Raw genomic sequence first — 20,468 nt, 5'->3', positions numbered from 1 at the left:
CGGTTGGTCCACAAGATTGGGATGCGTCGTCTTCATAAACTATGTTAAAATCAGGGGGAGCATTATATGCACTGCACTCTTTTTCCCTTCGATCAGGTTTTTATCCCAATGGGTTTTTCCTGACAAGGTTTTTAATGAGGCAGTACACTAAAGCATATAGTAATGTATTGTTGTACTCTTTTCCCTTAGCTATGGCTTTTATCCTAAAGGGTTTTACCTAGCAAGGTTTTAACGAGGCAACATATACCCTATTCTGTATGGACATTCAAGGGGGAGTGTTAAGAGTTAATTAAATTAGTCAAGGTGTGAATGTCCACACTCCAATTCTTCATTGCATTTAATGTAGTAGCCAACCCTAATTGCCACCCTCTAAGGTTATAGCCCACAATGTAATAGTGGTTCTTACTACTATAAATAGCCATGTAATTTCACTTGTATGATGCACAAAATATTACCAAGAGTAATACATAAAAGTAGTAATACTTCTCTTATTACCTTCTTCTCTTAATCCTCTAATTTCTATATATTTCATAACAAAGATGGTATTCCTCTTTCAATGTAGGATAGTCTGCTATTAGTTCCTTTTCAGTTTTTTTTATCAGCTTCTGAGATTGAGATTTGTTAACGTAAGTATGAATTTTCGATCTTAATTACGCGTATTATAAAAACCGTGGAGGGCCAGCAGGCATAGTGTTTGTTAGGTAACTTTCGTTATATTGTAATAGAAAGAATGAAGGCATTTGATGTTGATTATGAATCTGCAACGGAGGCGATAGAGGTTATCAGAAGTGATCAGTCTGCTGCTCTTTTTCCTCAAACTAGCCTTGGGTTTATGGAGTCCTTAACCATGCCGGATGTTAGTCGGTGAAGCCTGTACTAATTTTTTCTGTAAATGCATTCAGTTTTCAAAATGACAGTTATATCAGCTTTCATTTTGCTAACAGGTGCAGGAGGTTGTTATATCAGCAGACGTGAGATGCTCGGACTGTCAGAAGAGGATTCTCGACATGATCTCTCGTTTTGATGGTGAGTTCTTTCTTTTAGTCTGAATTCGATGCTGTTGTAGACTTGTAGTTGTCGTAGTAGTTCTTTACAGTACAAGGTAAATATATGCATGTTCGTTGTTTCTCTTAATACAGAAACAGAATCTGTGGTGGTGAATTTGTCAGAAAAGAAGGTGGCTATCACTTGTAAGTACATCAAAGGTTCAAAGAAACAAATTATTACCCGTCAAAAGATTACCTTTGGCAAGGTTGCTTTGATTAAGCGAATATTTGGATCGTCGAGTACTTAAATTTTCTGGTCTGAATCATCGATGTAGTGCCGTCATACAGTAGTAATGTAAGTAAACAGATTGGAATAGAGCAGGGTACCTGTATAGTGAAAACTCTTCATTTTCGTATCTTTCAGAACTTATTTGTATAAGCATCTCTCGTTTTCTCCTTTTTGGGTGTACTGTGTGAAGGTTTGTTACTTCAGTGTTAAAAAATTGATCAATTTCAGATGTCAATTCTTTGTTTCATATGTTATGCTTATGCTGGATATCGCGTCTCTTTGATATTTTCGGACCTCTTAGCATATAGTTATTTACTTCCGAAACCAAATTTTTACAATCTTTACATCATCTGTGCTATTGTAACACGGAAAAACACAGGCGCTAGCCTCAAGGTAGATGCCATTGTAACGCGCTACATGCAGTCTCGAGAATGATTAGGTTAGGCAAGCCAGATTCTTGAGAATAACCAAACTCAAAATTTTGTCTTAGGTTTTGTACAGGAGGCCAAGTTTATGGACGAAGAAACATAAAGGAATACTTAAGAAAACCTTAGCCCATCTAGGAGGATATTCTAATTACTTACCAATACACTATGATATGACACAAAATACCTACACCATATATATATGCAGCACATAATTTCATGTTAATAATCTAGAAGAATCAGATTCCAAAATGAAACCCCAAAAAGTAAAACAGAATTTCTTCAGTAAATTCTTAAATTTCTCCTGCTCAAATCCTAATAATAAAACAAAAGTTACAGGGCAAGTTGCTCCAGTTATTTGGTCCAACCCTCATGAAATGTCTATGTCAACAAAGGCAAGTTGAACCTCAAAACAAATTTTTTTTTTTTTAAATTTGTTGTTCTTGGATTTTATTATTATTATTTTTTTTACTCCATTATCTTAAAATTTTTATGTGAGATTATGTTGTTGCAGTATTGTTGCATGCTAATGAGAATCTCAATTGACTGCAAAGGGTGTTACAAAAAACTAAGAAGAACTCTTCTCAATATGAAAGGTGAGGTCGAATTGAGTTCATAACGGATTGTTTTAGTTACATGATTATTGGTTTGTTGGCTTTTGCGGCGCAACTTTGTAAACTTTTTTGATAAAGAGTTTAAAATCACGGTTAATAGGTTAATAGTCATTCTAAATAAGCTGAAGCTTTTTATTTATTTTTTTTTTTTTTATGAATAAATCACCATAGAAAAGAAAGTTCAAGTTCAAAAGTCATTTAGTAATTATAGTTTTTCCTTGTTTGAATTCATAAAAAAAATGAAAAATATTGGTTATCAAATTAAAATCAATAGATATTGTTCACAAAAATAATCACATGTAAACTAATTTTTTTTTAATTATAATTACCTCATCATTTTATTATTATTTATTTATTTAATTTTTTTGTTTTTGTTTTTGTTTTTGTTTTTGGGTATTGGAAGAGTTGGAAACACATGTGATAGAAAGACAATACAACAGAGTAAGCGTATGCGGGAGATTCAAGCCATCTGATGTGGCCATAAAGATTAGGAGAAGGATGAATAGAAGGGTGGAGATTTTGGAAATACAAGAGTTTGATGAAGGAATTCCTCAAGAACAACCCCTTGATAATCAACCTATGGGAAATGGTCATTCTCATGCTCATGCTCATGTTGCATGATGTATATTAAATTTTATTTATGAAACCAGCATTTGACCTACACTAAGTTGATACAGGCTGAAGTAGTGTTGGTTGAAAGGTTATCGGTTTGATGTTGGATAACAAAATTCAAATTAATAGTCCCTAGAATGTTAGAAATACAGATAAGTTGTAAAGTCGGTTTTATGTAAGTGTGAATATATACATACCAAACATTCTAGCTACTAATTGAATGCAGCTTGATTATTTAAACAATTCTGCCAGAAAAAAGGCTTAAATCAATATTAACGATTCTTTGTAAGTATCAATATCAATTTGCTCCAAACGAATTAAAATCAACTAATCTTTCGTATGAAGCATGTAAAGGTCTTTGACCACCATTTGGGTACTCTCATTGACTTTTTAGGAAAGATAAAAAGATAACTTCTGGTTTAACATCAACTAAATTCTGGAATTCTCCCAAGCTTTCTCAACCATAAACGTTAACTTTCATATTAACTCTGTCCGTGTAATGATGACTTCTCTTGTACTTTCTTGCTTTGAGCTTGTCATTCCTAACATTTACGCTTATTCTAGACGACTAAAGATAACAAAGAATTGCATTGTGTTAATATGGATACTATGCATCTTTTTCGCGAATAGGGAAAAAGATGTCCATCTACTTTGAACAAAGCTCTCCTCATGAAGCAAGTTTGGAGAACGTATCCCACACTACATGCTTGTTTCAAAAAAATTATTCAATGCTTGTACAAAAATTCCTTTCAAATGTCTATCTACGAGACATGATTCTTACAAATTTCGAGGGTTGTTTTAAGCGGACAAACCTCTGTTAAAAGGCTATGTTTGGAAAGTGGGTAATGGATGATCCATAATTAATAGCATGAAGTTCAAATTGGGTCCATATTACCAAACTTAAGTTTAAAAGAAAATTTAATTAGCATTGACAAGAATTGAACCATAAGTAACTTCATACATCCTCAGGCACATTATTAGAATTCTAACAAGGCATTGAACTGTTTTCAACATGATGTCACTACTATAATTCTTGCTATGGAATCTCTAGCGATTAAATAAAGAAGACTTTTGTTATTTGCTATTGGTCCCATGTCTTTAAGATGATATCCAATTAACACAAGTTTATGCTAGGCTCGGGAAGTGAATTTATCTTCTACTTACTTAACCTTACTCCGCTACTACCTTTTGGAAGATTCTTTGGTCCCTTAACATACACAACCAAATTTGAAACTTTTCTTATGGATGCTGCTTCATAATGCACTTGCATTTAAAGTTGAATTCAGCACACATGTGTTCTACTTCAAGATGTGTTTTGTGACCTTTATAACAAACGAGGAATTGCTTCATATATAGATCGAATAGCTTGGAGGGGTGGAGGCCTTGACATCCACTGTGAATTCAATGGAAAGCATTTTCTTTTAGTTTGGATCCAAGGTTATATCTGATTTATTATTAGTCTGGGAGATTCTTGCCCCTTGAACATTAATTGATGTTTTAATTCCTATCTTCGTTTTAAAGCCCTCACAATTCTTTAATGATGGTGGTGAGAAGTTTAAACTAAACTCGTGTTCTCATACATAAGCTCAAATGACATATTACATTTCACTTTTTTCTCTTACACCTCACATCTTGTTTATATCATAGGTTTCAAACACTATACCTTAGGGAAACAAGATCAAACTCTATTCACACACAGTTCTTTGATCATATTTTATTAATTATATGTTGGAAAAATCAGTCATGCAGAATCTTGTTAGCTTTATCTCAAACTACTTTCAAAATATCAACTTTTTATAAATTTGAATAAAATATAATTGAAGATTGTCTTAGCCAATTTTAAATCATGTCATCTTTATAAATAAATACAAATATAAATGGCAGCGTAAAATAAAAAGGAAACTAAATATGCAACTTGGGGAAAAATTAAACATTTCCCAAATAATGGAGAATTAAAAGTTGTCTTCCTATACTTTTTATTAATTAATAGAATTTTTAACAATGTTAAGTAGTAACATTATATATGTTTGACATTTGTGCACAACATACTCAACAACCTATGTTTTATTAATTCATCAATTATAATACCACAATTATAATACATATTTGACAAAATGAAAAAAAATAATGATAAAAAAAAAGTTCTTAAAGAAAAATTAATTAAAGCGGTAACCCGATACAACGCTCAGGTTGCACACTAGTTATAGTTTAAAAACAGGCTGCAACTTTGCAACACCAATGTATTCCAAACTTTGCAACTTTGGTGGTTTTGATATGCATGAATTTTGTATAACTACTCATACGCACTACATCCTTAGTCTTAATTACGTGCCCTATGTGTTTACTCCTCGTCCTATGTTACTCACCGTCACCTCAATGTATCCATATGGAAAATACATAATCCACTCACCATGTAAAACTTATTGAATCACAATTTTTCATTTTATTTAATTTTTTAATTTAATTAGAATATACCAAAAGCATTATATCATTCACTCACCTCGTATAACAAATATTTAATAATCGAAATTTTTCCAAAAATATGAGATTTAGACATGATTCTTTTACAAGACTTCAAAATAAATTAAGAGTACCCAAAAGATAATACTTCACCCGTTTTTTTTTACTTAACCTGTTTCTTTTATCACACTTACCATTGTAAAACTTTGACGAATCATAACTTTTATTCTTTATGAGTTAAAATTATAAAAGTTATATAGTATAACAATACTTAATGGTGCGATTTCCCTCAATAATGTTGAAACAAAAACAAATTCCCATTATGCACCCGTTTAACAAACTCCCAAAATACCGTCCATGTAGGATTGGTATTTGGTTTGGCTTGAAATCGCTAATGTTGTTAACGGTTTTATGTTAAAATCGCTAGCAATATTAGCGGTTTTTTATTTTTTTTAAAAGAAGCAAAGAGACCCGTAATTACTGAAATCTGGTCTCTTTTAGTTTAACAGGCATGGTTTCAGAAAAGAGACTATTTTTTTATTGACAGGTCTCTTTGCCTCCTTACTTTTTAAAAAAGGTAAGGAGGAAAAGAGACCTATTAATAGAAAAAGGCGGTCTCTTTTTTGAAACCGCTAACAACAGTAGTGGTTTTAAGCTGAACCAAATAAAAAAAATATACTCAACACCGATCCTACATGGATGGTATCTAGGAAATTAGTTTCTAAATCGACGCACAAAGGAAATTTATTTTTATTCTAGCAATATTGTGGGAAATTGCTCAACTTAATGAGACAAATTTAAAAAATCCCATGTATGTTTTTCCTTTACATATTATTCACAAAAGACGGTCAAAGGAAAGCTGGTGAATAGTGTAAAAGTCAAAGCGAGTCAAGTAAAAAAAATAGAGTACAAGTAATTAAAAGGAAAAATGAAAATTAAAAATCCAAACTTTGCACTTTCTTCTTTAAAAAATCCAACTTTAAGTTAATTCTACAAAAATCCGACCTTTATACCCCATCTTCACAGATAAATCCATTTGACCTGAAACCTGTTAAACTTGTTAAAATTGATTTATTTTATTTTATTTTTTATTTTTTTTATTCACTCTGCCCTTACCTCCCCATCCTCCTTCCATGCCCACCATAACCACCACCCCAAAAACACCTTGCCACCTGAACTGCCCCTTCCCCCTTTGCTGCCACCCTCCCACCCCCCTAAAACCCCTAGCCACAACCCCCCACTGCCCTGAACCCCAGCCCACTCCCCTGCCGCCCTGAAACACATAGCAGCACCCTCCTGCCGCCTTGAAACCTCAAACCCACCTTCCTGCCGCTCACCCCTGCCCCACACAAAGCCCCAGCATCACCAACTCCTCCTTCCCTTCATTCCTTGCTGCCCATACCCAACTTACTATCACCAATTCAGCCCACATTAACAAAACACAACTGTATCAATCACCTCGCATCTCCTCCAACTCACCGTCAACACCAGCACCGTCGACACCAGCACTGTTCATCGCCCACAAAACAATAACCTCACCACCCACCACCAATCCCAGTCCCACGAGCAACCACAACCACGAATTTAGATTGTTCAGAATTAATGAAATTGGAGGATTTTCGTGATAATGATGATGGTTGAGTGGTGAAGATCGCAAAGCAGCCAAGAGAAACAGAGGAAATAGCTGATTATTTTGGAGCTGATTATTGTGGTGCTTTCGGGGAGGAGGTCTGTAGGGTTGTCGGGGAAGGAGAGGTGGGGATGGGAAGGGGAAGGCGGTGGGCTGTTCCGATTGGGACGGCGGCAAAGTGGTGGTCATTTAGGCCGTAAAAGGGGGTTGGGGGCTTTGTATTTTTCTTTTAATTATATTTTGTTTTTTTTTAATTATTTAAAAAATAATAGACTTATAAAAAGCCGACACATGGCATATAAGTTATGAAAATCGGTCACTAAGGGGGCGTTTGGTTCACAAAGTGGTATGGGGTTGGAATCAGGAATGGGGTTAAGGTGGTATCGGGTTGGAACTTGATATTTAATACCATGTGTTTGGTTTAATTCTGGAATGGAATATCTCACTATTCTCTCCTTTTATTTGATACCTAAGGGAATGGAATGAGCCAAACCCAACTCCCCCCTAAGGTTTTTAAACCCCATACCTCATGGGTTTGAGGTATGAGTTTGAAATTCATATTTTTGTCAACCAAACATATGGTATGGGTTTTAGTCATTCTAAACCCATACCTCATACCTATATTTCGTGAACCAAACGCCCCCTAATAAGTAATGGATCTTCAAATTAAGATGGTAGAGAAGAAAGTGCGAAGGTTGGATTTTTAATTTCCATTTTTCTAAATTAAAAAAAAAAAAAAAACTCCAATTATCAATATTCCCAAACACGGCATTTATATACTCGTATCTAATTATCGTTATTCATCTCGCAATCAATCCAAACAATTCCTTTTCCCCATTCCTTCAACTTGCGAAATCAGTCCCGAACCCTAATTCTCCCAAACCCAAATCGAAACCCTAGGAATTCCTCAATTAATGGCGAGCGATTCCCATGATTCTCATCGAAAGCACAGCCGTTCTCCCTCCGATGACAATTCGCCGGAGAAATCGAAGCGCCACAAGCACCGCCATCACCGTCGCCATCGCCACCACCATCGCCATAGCAGCTCAAAGCATGGAGATGCGAAGAAAGATGAAATTGAGGTTGTTAATAAAGAGGAAGTAGTGGAAGAGGTGACGAAACCAGCTCCTCTTGTTGATTATGATGATATGGAGGAAGGTGAGATTGTTGATGATGAAGGTGTTCTTGCTGCTGAAGTCGATTCTTTCGATAAGAAGGTTGGGTCCGATGTCGAATCAGGTGAATTTAAGGCCGGTGATGATTCTTACATGGTGTGTTTCTGATTTCCCCTCTTTTAATTTCTTGCTTAATTGATTGGTTTTTTTATTTTATTTTATTTTTTTTATATGATTGTGGTAATTAGATTGAGTATATGATTAATATGAAAAGAAATTGAACTCTTTATTGTTGGATTATTTTATGAGCTGACAAAATTTAGAATTTGTGATATAGATTTTACCATATAGTATGTACATTGGATATGATTAATGGGGCAATGGGCATCCTAAAGACGGTTACGTAAAAGACAGCATGACTTCTTTTAGGGTGAATCATGAATCCAGAAGACAATGGTTTTCAGTGCGGATTTAAGTTGTAAGACTTAGTTACATGTTATTATTGCATAGTTTTTGTAGGGTGTTGCATTATTTATTTTGTGTTCGATTTGAATTTTTGAGTAATGTTTGCTGAGCTTTTTTACTGTTCCTTGTGCCACAGAGTGTTGATACTGATTTAGAAAATCCTGAAAGCAATCATAATGTGACGCGGAATGATAAAAGTGGAAAGTCTAAGAAGTATTTGAAGTCTCCTAGAAGTGATCGCAGTAGTAGTGAGAGCAAGGAAGACGGGAGTCACTCTCATCACGATGAATTTCCTGTGTCAGATAGGGTGGCCAATGGCGAACTTACTCGCAGGTCTAGAAAGGGAGAATCTAGGTCACATACAAAGCATGAGTCTCCTTTAAAAGAAAGAAGCAAGGAGAAGGACCATATTAGGACCAAAAGCAAACATGCCTTGGAATTAATGGAGGTGGATGAAGATGATCTTAGAGGTAGAAGAGATTCATATTCTCATAAGGTTAGGGATGACCGCCACGAAGCAAGGTATCGCTCCCCTTCTCATGGAAGGTACCATCTAGAGACTAGTGATAGGAGCAGGTCTAAATCTCCTGATCGGAAGAAAGAAAGAGAACGTTCGCAGAGCATTGCGAACGAGAGGTATTCAAAAACAAGGCATCACAATGAAAGAGATGAAAAGCTATATGATAATGGCCAGGTTGGTTTTGAGATGGATGATGAAAAGGATAGTCGTGCAGGTAAAGATTACAGATCTAATGGTGGAGAAAAGGTTAAGGATAAAGGAGGAGAGAGAAGTTCCAACCATCACAGGTCTAGTTTGCATGAAGGAAAGCATGAAGATGGTGATTCTAAGGACAATGAGACAGAGGAGAAGATGTACCGGGATAAGAAACGAGTGGAGCCAGAGCCAATAAAAGAGAGGAGCGAAAGGGATCGTGACAGGATCCGGAGCAGAGACTATGAACGGGAGAAGGATTTTGTGAGGGACAGAGAGATTCATAGAGAGGTAAAGAGTGATATTGACCGGAATAGAGATCGTGGTGGGAGCAGGGACAGGGACCAAGAAAGGGATAGAGAAAGAGAAAGGAGAAGGGAGAAAGATCGTGGAATGAGTCGGGACAGGGACCTTGGCAGGGAAAGAAGGAGAGATGATAGCACATTCAAGTATAAAGATAGAGATGCTGAGAGAGAACGGGATAAGGTAAGGGTCAGGTCTCGAAAGTCTGAGATGGATAGGGGAAGAGACAGATATAGTGGCAGCGATAGACATAGAGATAAGGCTAGGGATGACGAGGATGATAGGAGCAGTAGATACCATAAATATGATGACCGTGATGATGTATACAGTAATCGAGATAGGCGCCGTGGTTACGATGAAGCAGAATATTTCAAGGACCGAAAGACGAAGCATGATCCATATGAAGATAAGGCCACTAAAGATGATTCTCTGAAGGAAAATGAAGATGCAATGAATGGGTAATTTTTGTTCATCTAAGAGCCTCTGTTTACTGTTTGAGTTTCCATGTTTCTCATTTGCATTGTATTGAATGCTGATTCATTATTTTTCCTGTCAGGGATGATGATGACAAGGATACGCTAGAGTTAAAGCCTGCAGAGCCTGAAGAGGATGATATCGACAGAATCAAGGAGGAGAGTAGAAGGCGAAGAGAAGCCATTCTTCAGAAATATAAAGCTAAACAATCGCAGCAGCAGCAGGCTGTGCCTCAAGTCACTAAAGGTGTGTTCTATATCTTGGCATCTATTCAGGGAATTTGGTATTTAATTGTGTTTCCTTTTGTGTGCGGGTTTGTATAGTGTGTTCAAATGTTCTTTAGGCATATAAGATTGTGACTTATGGAATTTGAAGTAGTGTTGCAGTTGCCACGTGCTTGGTAATTGGTACAATTTTTTCCCTCTGAAAGAATCTGTGTGCTACCTTTCTGAGTTGCTTTTCTTTAAGCAGCTCCTTCTTGCACCTTTAGCCTTGTAGTATCATCTTTTATGGGAGAGCTTCTTGTTGAAAGTAATGCGTGGCTCCTGTAAATCAAGAGGAGTAAAGAGGAATGAAATGCAGTCTATTTTTTTTTTTTTTATTACTTGCATCCTATTAGGGACTCAAGATTATTGAAGAGAGAATTCCTTTTTTAAAGGATAAAAGTCAATGGAAGTATGTCTTTGTTGCACCACCATTGTGTCTCTAGAAGGCAGTGTTGTTGCCTTGTCTATTAAGCTATAGCATGTTTTCTTTGTTATACCTGCAATCAGGTAAAATTTGGTGATAGCTTCTTTGATATTGATTTTGAAATTACAAGTGGCTGTTTGCACAATGCCTACTACTTTTTAAAGCTTATCTCTGTTCTGTAGGCATCTATTTGTTACTTAACCATTTCAACTAGTCTTTATATTCTTGTTGTTATTCGTTTTCTACTATTAATCGTCTGGTAATGTTATCTGTCTGAAGGGCCTTAATATTTATCTTCTATAATGTGCAGTATCAGATGAGGAACTGACGAAGCAGCCTTCCCTTAAGTTGTCTTCTGCAAGCGCTGGTCAAAAAGAAAATAATGGTGCTAAGTGTGATGCTAACAAGGATTCTGTAGATGATACTTCCTTATACTTGGGGAAATCTGCTCCTGGAAATGACTCAGCTGCTGCTGAAAGGAATACTGTTATGCTGGGGGAGGGTTCTCCTAAGGTACGGATTTTTCCTGTTGTTTTATAATTCAATTTAGTTTCCTGAAGAATTTACCTTGTATAATGCCTATGCACGTGTGGCATGTTGTCTTCTCTCACCTACTGCCTTCCAATTGCAATTGAATACCGCCTGCTGTGACATTTATTTAACAAAGAACTATTGTGGGGGCTTATAGTTGTGTTTTTGCTAATTTTTGTACAAGATGGTTTGACGGGTCCTATATTTCTATATTGTCAGACCATGTATCAGTTAGACAAAAAGCTAAATGAGTTACCAAAAATAGGTAAAATGTTAGTCTTGTAGATTTATGTGAAATGATGTAATATTCCTTTGATGTTAAAATAATTTCAAAATAGGAAAAGAAGGGTTAAAGTTATTTAATTGTCTGATAGAAGATTACCAGCTTGTACTTGGATATATTTAACCTTTGAAGTAGTAATTTTTAAAATTATTTAACCGTCTGATACAAGACCACCAGCTCATACTTGGATAGATTGATATATTTAACCTTTGAAGTAGTAATTTTTATGTTTTCTAGGGTACAATTATGTGAACCTGCAATCTTAGTCTTTATTATGGTAGCTGATTTTAATCTGGTGTGGTGTGATAATATATGAAATGGGCTTTGGGTTTCGAGATTAGCAATGCCATTACACTGTATTGATGTGTTTGTAATATTCTATTTGTCAAGGCGAGAAATGTTTGCATTATCATAGCTTTAATGGTTTTGTGATTAAAATATCTGGCCCAGTGTTGATGGTATCTACTCATTTTAATGTATTATTGTGCCATTTCTACTGTTGTTTTTTAAGCTTATTGATTATATTTTTTGCAGAGTGAAAGGTCAAATGATATGTTCTGTGATGATATATTTGGAGATTCTCCTGCTGGAGTTCGTAAAATGGTACGTGTGCTTATTTAAAATTATTTGCAACTCCGTATTTCATTTTAGCTGTCACTTTAAAGTTTTAAAGTTTGGCAAGTTTTGCTTCGGGGGATAAATTCTATATATTGTGATGTTGGCAACATACCAACAAATAGTTTAATATCATCAACCTTGAAGGTGTTGTTGTAACACAAATTAGATTTGGTTGGCACCTTTGTTATCTATGGAAGATGAGGGAGAGTTATATTCATATCAAACACCAAGAACGATCTTATTTTTTTAGCTCATGTATTTTGCTTCCTGCCTTTTTTAAGTTTTCTAGAATGATTGTAGATATACTAGGGGTGTTATATTTTGATTCTTTTTGTATTGGGGTAGGTTTGGTCCATTGGGAATTTAGACCGTATAAAATTTATATAGAGTTAGTGAACATTTTGTAACTTACTGAAATTTTTATGTACTTCATATATAATGGCTCATGATTTTTCATTGACTTGACAGGGTAAGGGAGATGGTCTGCCTCTTGAAAGGAGTGGTCTTCATGATAATTGGGATGATCCAGAGGGATATTACAGTAAGTCTGTTTCTTTCTGATTTTGGCATTTACTTGTTTTAACTGCTTTGCATTGACTTTTATGTATGATTTTTCTCGTAATTTACATTGGGGTTGTAGGGGGGAATGTCTATTAATAAAGGATATGCGTTTACTTGTTTTCTTTTAATAAAATTCTGTAGGTGAAATTTTTTTACTTTCCCTTTTCCTTATATTGTATTTTATTTTTTCTTTTCTTTATGCTTTATTGTTCAATTATTAACCACCTAAAAAGGATGTTGCATAGGAAGACTTCTGTTGCATATTGAAATCAAGATTCTCCCATGCTTTATATCTGTTGCATAGGATGGCTTGCTGAGTTGCTGTGGTAGCTAATTGCTATTATTTGGGGTTATTGTACCTAATTATTGCTTTATGCGGTTATATAATCTTGTTATGTGCATCTTTTGGTATCTTGATTGATTGTAGATGTTAAGATCTGTAGTCTGTGTATCAGAGATCTTAAGTGGTGGCGTGGGTTTGTAAAAGCATCTATTTTGCCTTGAGCCCTTAACATGGAGTTTAATTTGGTTGATGGTTTAAAAATTTTGGTTTTGTTGACAAGCTGTGTGTGATAAAAATCTCCTGTTGTGTTGCAATATTAAGAAAACTTCATCAAGTTTGTCATGTTCTGACATTTTTTGGTGGGTGGCGTTTCTGAGGTTTTAAATCGAGGCTTCTGATATTTTTTTTTTTTAAAAAGAATTTCTGCTTACTGAACAGGGGATTGCTGTTTTGTAGTTGTCACTTGTCATCTATTGACTTTTTGGGAGATGTAGGCTGCCAGCTTCTTCTTTATAATCAAGTCTTATTACAGTTAGTGCCTTTTATGCTTCTACCCCGGCTAGGGCATGTTAATGCTACACTTTTCTTCCTGTTAGCTTTCTGCTCTTTTTAATTGGTTCTCTATTTGCTTCTTAAAGGTTTTCGATTTGGTGAAGTACTTGATAGTCGCTATGAAATCACGGCAGCACATGGTAAAGGTGTATTTTCCACTGTTGTTCGTGCAAAGGATCTTAAAGCTGGAAGTGGGGATCCAGAGGAAGTAGCTATCAAAATAATTCGAAATAATGAAACTATGTTAGTACCTCCCCTTGTTGCAACCTTTTTATTATTGAGAATTTGTGTTTTTGTGATTTTGGCTAAAGTCCTAATCTAATTACTGCTGTTCAATTCTTATGAAGGTTAAAAGCAGGGACAGAAGAGCTTGTGATTTTGAAGAAGCTAGTTGGTGCAGATCCCGATGATCGCCGACATTGTGTTCGTTATCTTTCAAATTTCAAGTACCGTAATCATCTCTGTATAGTTTTTGAATCTCTTCATATGAATCTGCGTGAGGTTCTAAAGAAGTTTGGTCGTAATATTGGCCTTAAGCTTACTGCTGTGAGAACCTATGCGAAGCAATTGTTTATTGCGTTGAAGCATCTCAGAAATTGCGGAGTTCTACATTGTGACATTAAACCAGATAATATGCTGGTAAGTTTTTGAAGTTTGTTAATTCACATCATTTATAAACAAGTCCAATTGTTTCTTATTTATCTACATCTTCTGTCAATTAGGTCAATGAATCTAAAAATGTGCTGAAGCTTTGTGACTTTGGAAATGCAATGTTCGCTGGTAAAAATGAAATCACGCCGTACCTTGTGAGCCGTTTTTACCGTGCACCTGAGATTAGTAAGTTCTTCAATTTTAATTTGTGTTACAAGACATTGTTGTTGATGAAAACTGTTATAATGTATTTAATACATATCATCGCTTAGATATCAATGTTTTGGCATATTGTTTAATGCTTGTAATTTTTCCTGGTGCAGTTCTCGGCTTGCCCTATGACCACCCCATGGACATTTGGTCAGTTGGTTGCTGTTTATATGAGTTGTATACTGGAAAGGTTCTCTTTCCAGGCCCCTCAAACAATGATATGCTTCGTCTTCACATGGAATTGAAGGGTCCTTTCCCGAAGAAGATGCTTCGCAAGGTACTCTACCATGGATGCCATTTTAGCATAACTAAGTAGTATTGTTTATTTATTTAATTTTATGCTTAGATTCTAAGATGCAGTTACCCTCTTACAAGAGGTGGGAAACTAATTCTTGTTAAGATATATTTAGGACACTGACTTTTGAGAATAGTTATATATTTATCTAACTATTTTATGTCTTGTCTTTATGTATTCTGCTTTTTCAGGGAGCTTTCATTGAGCAACATTTTGACCAGGATTTAAATTTTCTTGCGTTAGAAGAAGATCCTGTCACTAAGAAGGTAAGGCAGTAAGATTAATGATTATAGTGTATCTCAAATGAACAAAGCTACAGGCATTGTTTTATTAACTTAGAGCTATATATTTGCTTTTGTGCAGACTCTTAGGAAGCTGATTGTTAATATTAAGCCAAAAGATGTTGGTAACATCATTAGGGGTTCTTCTGGTGAAGATTCAAAAATGTTAGCCAACTTCAAGGATCTGCTGGAAAAAATATTTGTCCTAGATCCTGATAAAAGGCTAACTGTTTCACAAGCTTTGAATCACCCATTTATTACGGGCAAGTGAATTCAGATGCTGATTTTCTGACTCCACAATGCTGTAGCTCTAGATTTTTGTATATTACGGTCTTAGTTTATATCAGACTCTAATTATTGGGAATTTACTGTCTATCTTTTCTGCACTACTGTGGGCCTGATTGGGGGAGATTGCTTCTGGCGTCATTCAAGTTGGACTCAGAAGGCTGATATCTGTTGGGAGGTCACTTACTGGCAGTTCTCAATGGAATGTGTTCTGTTTCTATTGTAAGACAACTTGCCAAAGGCGTTTTTTCTTTTATTGTAATCATTTTTGATAATTTATTGTGCACTAGTACATTACATTTATCACATTTCTCTCTAAATATTTGCCTTGTGAGTTTAGTATATCTTCTTGTACTTTATTTTGGTCTGTTGCTTATAATCACACTGGATGAATGTTGCTCAAACATGGAGCTTAAATGCTCATGATAGTTATCCATTGGAAGCCGATGTACTCTCTGCGTTTAACTTTGGTTTCTTGAATGAAAGTATATGATGCTTACAACATCGGTGTTGCTCTTCTTACAATCTTTACTACTTATCTTTCTGAATATTTCTGATTATATTTATCTCTTATCTAGTGTTTGTAGTTGAATATTTCTATTTTCTTTCTGCTTGGAGAGTCTAATCTTGCTTTTGATTCAGGGATTTTCCAGTTCTTGGGGGAACCCTCCAATCTTTATATGCCTAGAAGGCACCATGGAGAAGGTACCTTTGTTGTTTACTGGGATCATTACTTTGATACCCTTGTTAGTTTGACTCATGAGCTAGTCATGGATTGCCCTTGTTAATAAACCTGAAGATTGAATTTATTTATTACATGAAAATTATTTCATGATAGTTTTGTGTTTTGCCTAAGTGGCCTAACACCCCAAAATAGCTCATCTGATTTCTCTATTGTTAAGTTTCATTGTGCATTTTATTTTCTTGGCTTTGTTATTTTCGTCGAGATTATGATTCCATTTGCATTCTTTTTTTCCTCTTCATGTCTGTATTGTTCTAATGAATGTACTACATCTGCTTTATGGCCGGTCATTATGGAGGCTTTGGCTTTGGAGATGTCTGGTGCTACTTGGAAATTTTTGCAGTGAGTTTCTTGTCATAGTTTATATGCTTTTTTTCAGGATCATGCTGAATCTTCTAGGCATTAAATGACCCTTTTTTTTTTTTTTTTTTCCTGTGATAGGGAATGATTCTTGCTCCTGCGACTCTTTGTAAGTTTCCTCATTATTTTTGGTATCCTTTCTCTATCTTCTTGTTTTATTGGTTATTATTAGGCTGTGTGCTGTAAGTTTCTTGGTTAATTGCGAAATGTTCCATTCCCTAAATTCTTTGCTGATCTTATCACATGTTACAATAGTCTAATGAGTTCAAATGTAGTGATAAACCTAATAGTTGATGCAAGTAATCTTTGTAACCACTGATATTCGCAATTCTTCCTGTTAATAATTTTCTGCTTATGTAGAGAATGTTGCAACTTCTGGTGTTAAATATTTCTGCTTATGTAGAGAATGTTGCAACTTTCATATTCTAGTAGATGAAATTGCTTATATTTTTGCATTTTGAGTGACGGGAAAAATTGCAGTGAACACTTTGGTCAAAAATGATATTGTTTGGGTTGTCACTTTTGAAGCTAGGTTTTTATTGTTCTACCAAGATTGGCCATAAACAGAGATTGTGGTATAATTACTCCTAGTCGATGTAGTGTAATAATAAGTTCTTTTTAGTCATTCGAATTTAGTGCAGTGTACAACTACTTCCTTGTGGTGGCTCATCTCTGCCTAGGTAAGGGATTTAACGAAAGAGAGGAAACATTTATCATAAAATGCAAAATACATGTCTTGATTTTTTTTTTTTTAAAAAAACAAATACCCTAAAAAGATTAATTGCTCTAAGCTTGTCATTGCTTTATAATTATATGATTGTCTGACAGCATTTAGTCATATTATATCTAATAATCCGTAGTAGTGAAGCAACTGAAACAATAAATTTTAAATCCTTTGTTAGAGGTGAAATTAACTTCAAGCTTTGGTATGGATGTTTTTCATCTGAATAGCTTTTGTACATGGATGGATTACATAAGCATAAACTTCATTTTCTTTATTTTGATGGTTTGTAGCTGTAAGTTGTACTCCTCTGTTTCGTAATAATCACTACACTTTCCTTTTACGTCCGTTTCTTAACATTTGCAACACTTATTTTATTTGGTAAGTACCCACTATTATCTTATTATTTTTCTCTCTTACTAACTACACTTTCTCAAATATTTTGTTATTTCTCTCCTTTGCCAACCCCACTTACACTATATTTTTTTTTTATCTCTCTTTCTTACTAACTGTACTTTGTATTATAAAAAAATTTCTTTTGGTCCCTACCCTATAATTTTCGTAAAACTTTGTGCATACCCTTCTATTGCGATTATTACGAAACGTAGGGAGTAATATTTTTGAAGTATGTCTGTGCACCTAAGGGCGAGGTGTAGAAGCAATCAACTTGTCGTGCCAATTGGTAAAGAAGGGACGAATGATAAACTTTACCTCGGCACCAAACTGTTTTATTTGCGCTTCATGATAGGTTAGAGAAATTAGAATTTTGGAAGTGAGAATGAACTCATTTACCGAGAAAGATATAGAATGAAGAGAGGAAGCCTACTCGCTGGATATAGCTGGAGCTCTTGATCATGGTGATTAAAGGTCACGATTTGGAGTAGGTAGCTGAAGTTTAGATCCTAAATTTTTTTTATTAATGTATATCGTATGGTTTTTTTTTTTTATTAGTGAAATACTAGAGTATAGCTAATTAGTTAACCAATGTCAAAGAGGCAATGAAGTTTACATATAGCTGGAGCTCTTGATCATGGTGATTAAAGGTGTCACGATTTGGAGTAGATAGGTAGCTGAAGTTTAGATCCTAATTTTTTTTTATTAATGTATATCGTATGGTTTTTTTTGGAGTGAAACACTAGAGTATAGCTAATTAGTTAACCAATCTCAAAGAGGCAATGAAGTTTACATATAGCTCAGTTTACAATAGCCCGAATGTTTTACCGAGTAAGGAGGGTAAAAAAAAAAAAAATAGCAATCTGCTTATCCTGAAAAATGGGTTGGGGTCCATGGATCTGGACCAGGTTTTGGACCCATTGCCATCCCTAGGTATAGCCGTATAATCACTTTGTGTATGGTATTGTAAACTGGGGGACAAGGGAGGAATTACTAAAGATTTAAATAGTCGAGAGTCAATAGAAAAGCTGCTCAAAAAGATTTGCATTATTGTATGTTCTTAGGGGGATTATTTACAAGAAAATTACCAAAGATATACTTCCTCCGTTTCTTTTTAGTTGACACTTTTTTTAGTCACGTTTGCTAATGCACAACTTCAACCATTCATTTCTTTAATTATCGATAATCAAAAATTATGAAAAGTTGATATTTCGAAAATATATATCGTGACGAATCTAACAAGATCTTACATGACTATTTTTCATTACGTATAAAGCACAAAATATGGTCAAAGGGGAGTGTGTGAATAGTGCTAAAGTCAAAACGTGTCAACTAAAAAAAGATAGAGGTAGTATTTATTATCATTTCTAGTTTTCAGTTATCTCGAAAATGTAAAAACAGTGTTATGGAACCAATTAGTTATGTCAATGGTATGTTTGTTATCTGTTTTTTAAAAAAAGCATGTTTAGTAAAGGTATGTTGCTTTTGAAATTCATCTGACTTACTCCATATATCTATTGGCTATAAAATACTTGCTCTGTACTACACTGTACACAAAACTGAAAACTGTCCGTGGTACCAAATGGGCCGGTCCCTAAATTATCTTGTTTACAATTTTGTTGTATTGAATTTAATTTCGTCCAAAACTTTTGTGTACACCTAGTATGTAATATTTAGCCAATTTGGTGTAACTTCAAACCTGATGTGATTTTAATGTAAAAAGGCAATGGGATAACCGGATAAGCTTTAAAAGGATAATGTAGCTATGTTTTACCCATTGAGATTTGATTTTCACTCATTTTGAAAAGAGTAAATCTATCATAAAGCATAAGTAACTTCTAATTTTATCAGGGTAACTTTTATATATATCGGGGTAACTTTTGATCATCTTAGATTTTTTGGGGCAACTTTACAACCGCTGTACAATATCACCCTATTTCTGTACAAGTTTGTGTAATTTTATTCCTCAAGTCGTGTACATTAAATTCTTTTTTGTCTGGGCCAAAGTTCATTGTTCCCTCTTAGGAGAAATTTGGTGCTGTTTAGATAAATTTTTTTGTCATATTTCAGCTAAAGCATGGTTATAGTGTGCATCTTTATCTTCTGTAGGCTGGGGCCTTCTAGTCTTTGGATTTCTTCTTTTGTTTGTTGTACTACGTATATGATACTTCTACAGGGTCTAGGAGAAGGCGAGAAGCACTGCTGTGGCAAATTCCCTGAATATCTTGTGATTGTTGTTTTTTTTTGTTAATAACTCGTGGGTTCTTTGCTTGATTTAGATTGTGGATTGAAATTCTGGTTAAGATTTATTTTTGCCCTATGTTTTGGTATGCTTTGAGTTTTGCCAAGGGGGATAATGATATAATTTAGTCAGATGTGTGTTATGTTTGAGCTGGTGACCCACTATCTTCCTGCTAATTTTCATTCTAAACTTAGATACCATAGCTCATTAGTGTTGGACTGTTGGTATTTTTTAACCATTCAAGGCAAAAGAGATTTTGAATTTCAAAATCTTGGGTGTGTGTTTGTCTGTTGTCCATGTGTGCATTCCATGAAATTGGCTAACTTGATTCTTTTGATCTGTAAAAATAAAACTAAGTGTTCAGAATGTTACAGCATTCTAGTAGACTGGAATTCTAGTAGACTGTTGATAAAAATAAAACCAAGTTGGCAGCATGTTAGTTAAGGTAACATATATTTTTTTTCTGACCTAAGCTTGTAGATAGCTGCTACTATGAAATCTTTTGTTTTTAGTGTACAAGCACTAATTTGGAATATTGACTTGTGCATATGGTGTTGTGAAGGCACCACCATACTTATCAGAGTAGAACAAGAAAATAACTGAAGCTCTGGAACTAGATATGTTAGAATTGGTTGTAGTAAAAATGTTCAGTGATGCATGTTGACTGAGTTGGTGGGTGTCCTGT

General features: G+C 34.9%; 2 protein-coding genes and 1 long non-coding RNA gene across 4 annotated transcripts; all 3 read left to right on the top strand.

Moving 5' to 3' along the window:
- The first annotated feature begins 538 nt into the window (after positions 1–538).
- LOC145563693 (uncharacterized) lies at positions 539–1,510 on the top strand. Its single transcript, XM_081624127.1, has 3 exons — positions 539–856; positions 945–1,026; positions 1,140–1,510. Exons 1-3 carry the CDS (start codon positions 731–733, stop codon positions 1,292–1,294), a joined length of 363 nt encoding a protein of 120 aa, XP_081480253.1. The 5' UTR covers positions 539–730; the 3' UTR covers positions 1,295–1,510.
- Positions 1,511–1,818: 308 nt separating this feature from the next.
- LOC145563694 (uncharacterized) lies at positions 1,819–3,235 on the top strand. Its single transcript, XR_014094581.1, has 3 exons — positions 1,819–2,095; positions 2,215–2,296; positions 2,718–3,235. It is a non-coding gene; the product is annotated as an uncharacterized LOC145563694 (long non-coding RNA).
- A 4,441-nt stretch (positions 3,236–7,676) lies between these two features.
- LOC145562297 (uncharacterized) lies at positions 7,677–16,389 on the top strand. Of its 2 annotated transcripts, XR_014094314.1 has the most exons (13): positions 7,677–8,287; positions 8,733–10,069; positions 10,168–10,331; positions 11,086–11,288; positions 12,124–12,192; positions 12,676–12,748; positions 13,690–13,846; positions 13,951–14,242; positions 14,326–14,440; positions 14,578–14,741; positions 14,951–15,025; positions 15,123–15,547; positions 15,968–16,389. XR_014094314.1 is itself a non-coding variant. In XM_081622521.1 (12 exons), exons 1-12 carry the CDS (start codon positions 7,931–7,933, stop codon positions 15,309–15,311), a joined length of 3,195 nt encoding a protein of 1,064 aa, XP_081478647.1. In that variant the 5' UTR covers positions 7,677–7,930; the 3' UTR covers positions 15,312–15,631. The 2 variants fall into 2 exon arrangements, 1 of the variants encoding a protein (XP_081478647.1); XM_081622521.1 differs by lacking the exon at positions 15,968–16,389 and having other exon boundaries at positions 15,123–15,631.
- The last annotated feature ends 4,079 nt before the right edge of the window (positions 16,390–20,468 follow it).

This window comes from Chenopodium album, chromosome 10 (assembly GCF_948465745.1).
Source record: "Chenopodium album chromosome 10, dcCheAlbu1.1, whole genome shotgun sequence".
NCBI lineage: Eukaryota > Viridiplantae > Streptophyta > Magnoliopsida > Caryophyllales > Amaranthaceae > Chenopodium > Chenopodium album.
The sequence above is the reverse complement of the archived record's forward strand: the minus strand, read 5'-3'. Positions and strand labels throughout refer to the sequence as shown.

What these genes read in the sequence shown, in the direction of transcription:
- LOC145563693 (XM_081624127.1), top strand. Translation starts at nt 731, where the DNA reads ATGAAGGCATTTGATGTTGATTATGAATCTGCAACGGAGGCGATAGAG. An exon ending in AGTCCTTAACCATGCCGGAT is followed by an intron (nt 857 to 944) that starts GTTAGTCGGTGA and finishes TTTTGCTAACAG; the next exon opens with GTGCAGGAGGTTGTTATATC. An exon ending in CATGATCTCTCGTTTTGATG is followed by an intron (nt 1,027 to 1,139) that starts GTGAGTTCTTTC and finishes CTCTTAATACAG; the next exon opens with AAACAGAATCTGTGGTGGTG.
- LOC145562297 (XM_081622521.1), top strand. Translation starts at nt 7,931, where the DNA reads ATGGCGAGCGATTCCCATGATTCTCATCGAAAGCACAGCCGTTCTCCC. An exon ending in TTAAACCAGATAATATGCTG is followed by an intron (nt 14,243 to 14,325) that starts GTAAGTTTTTGA and finishes TCTGTCAATTAG; the next exon opens with GTCAATGAATCTAAAAATGT. An exon ending in TTACCGTGCACCTGAGATTA is followed by an intron (nt 14,441 to 14,577) that starts GTAAGTTCTTCA and finishes TTCCTGGTGCAG; the next exon opens with TTCTCGGCTTGCCCTATGAC.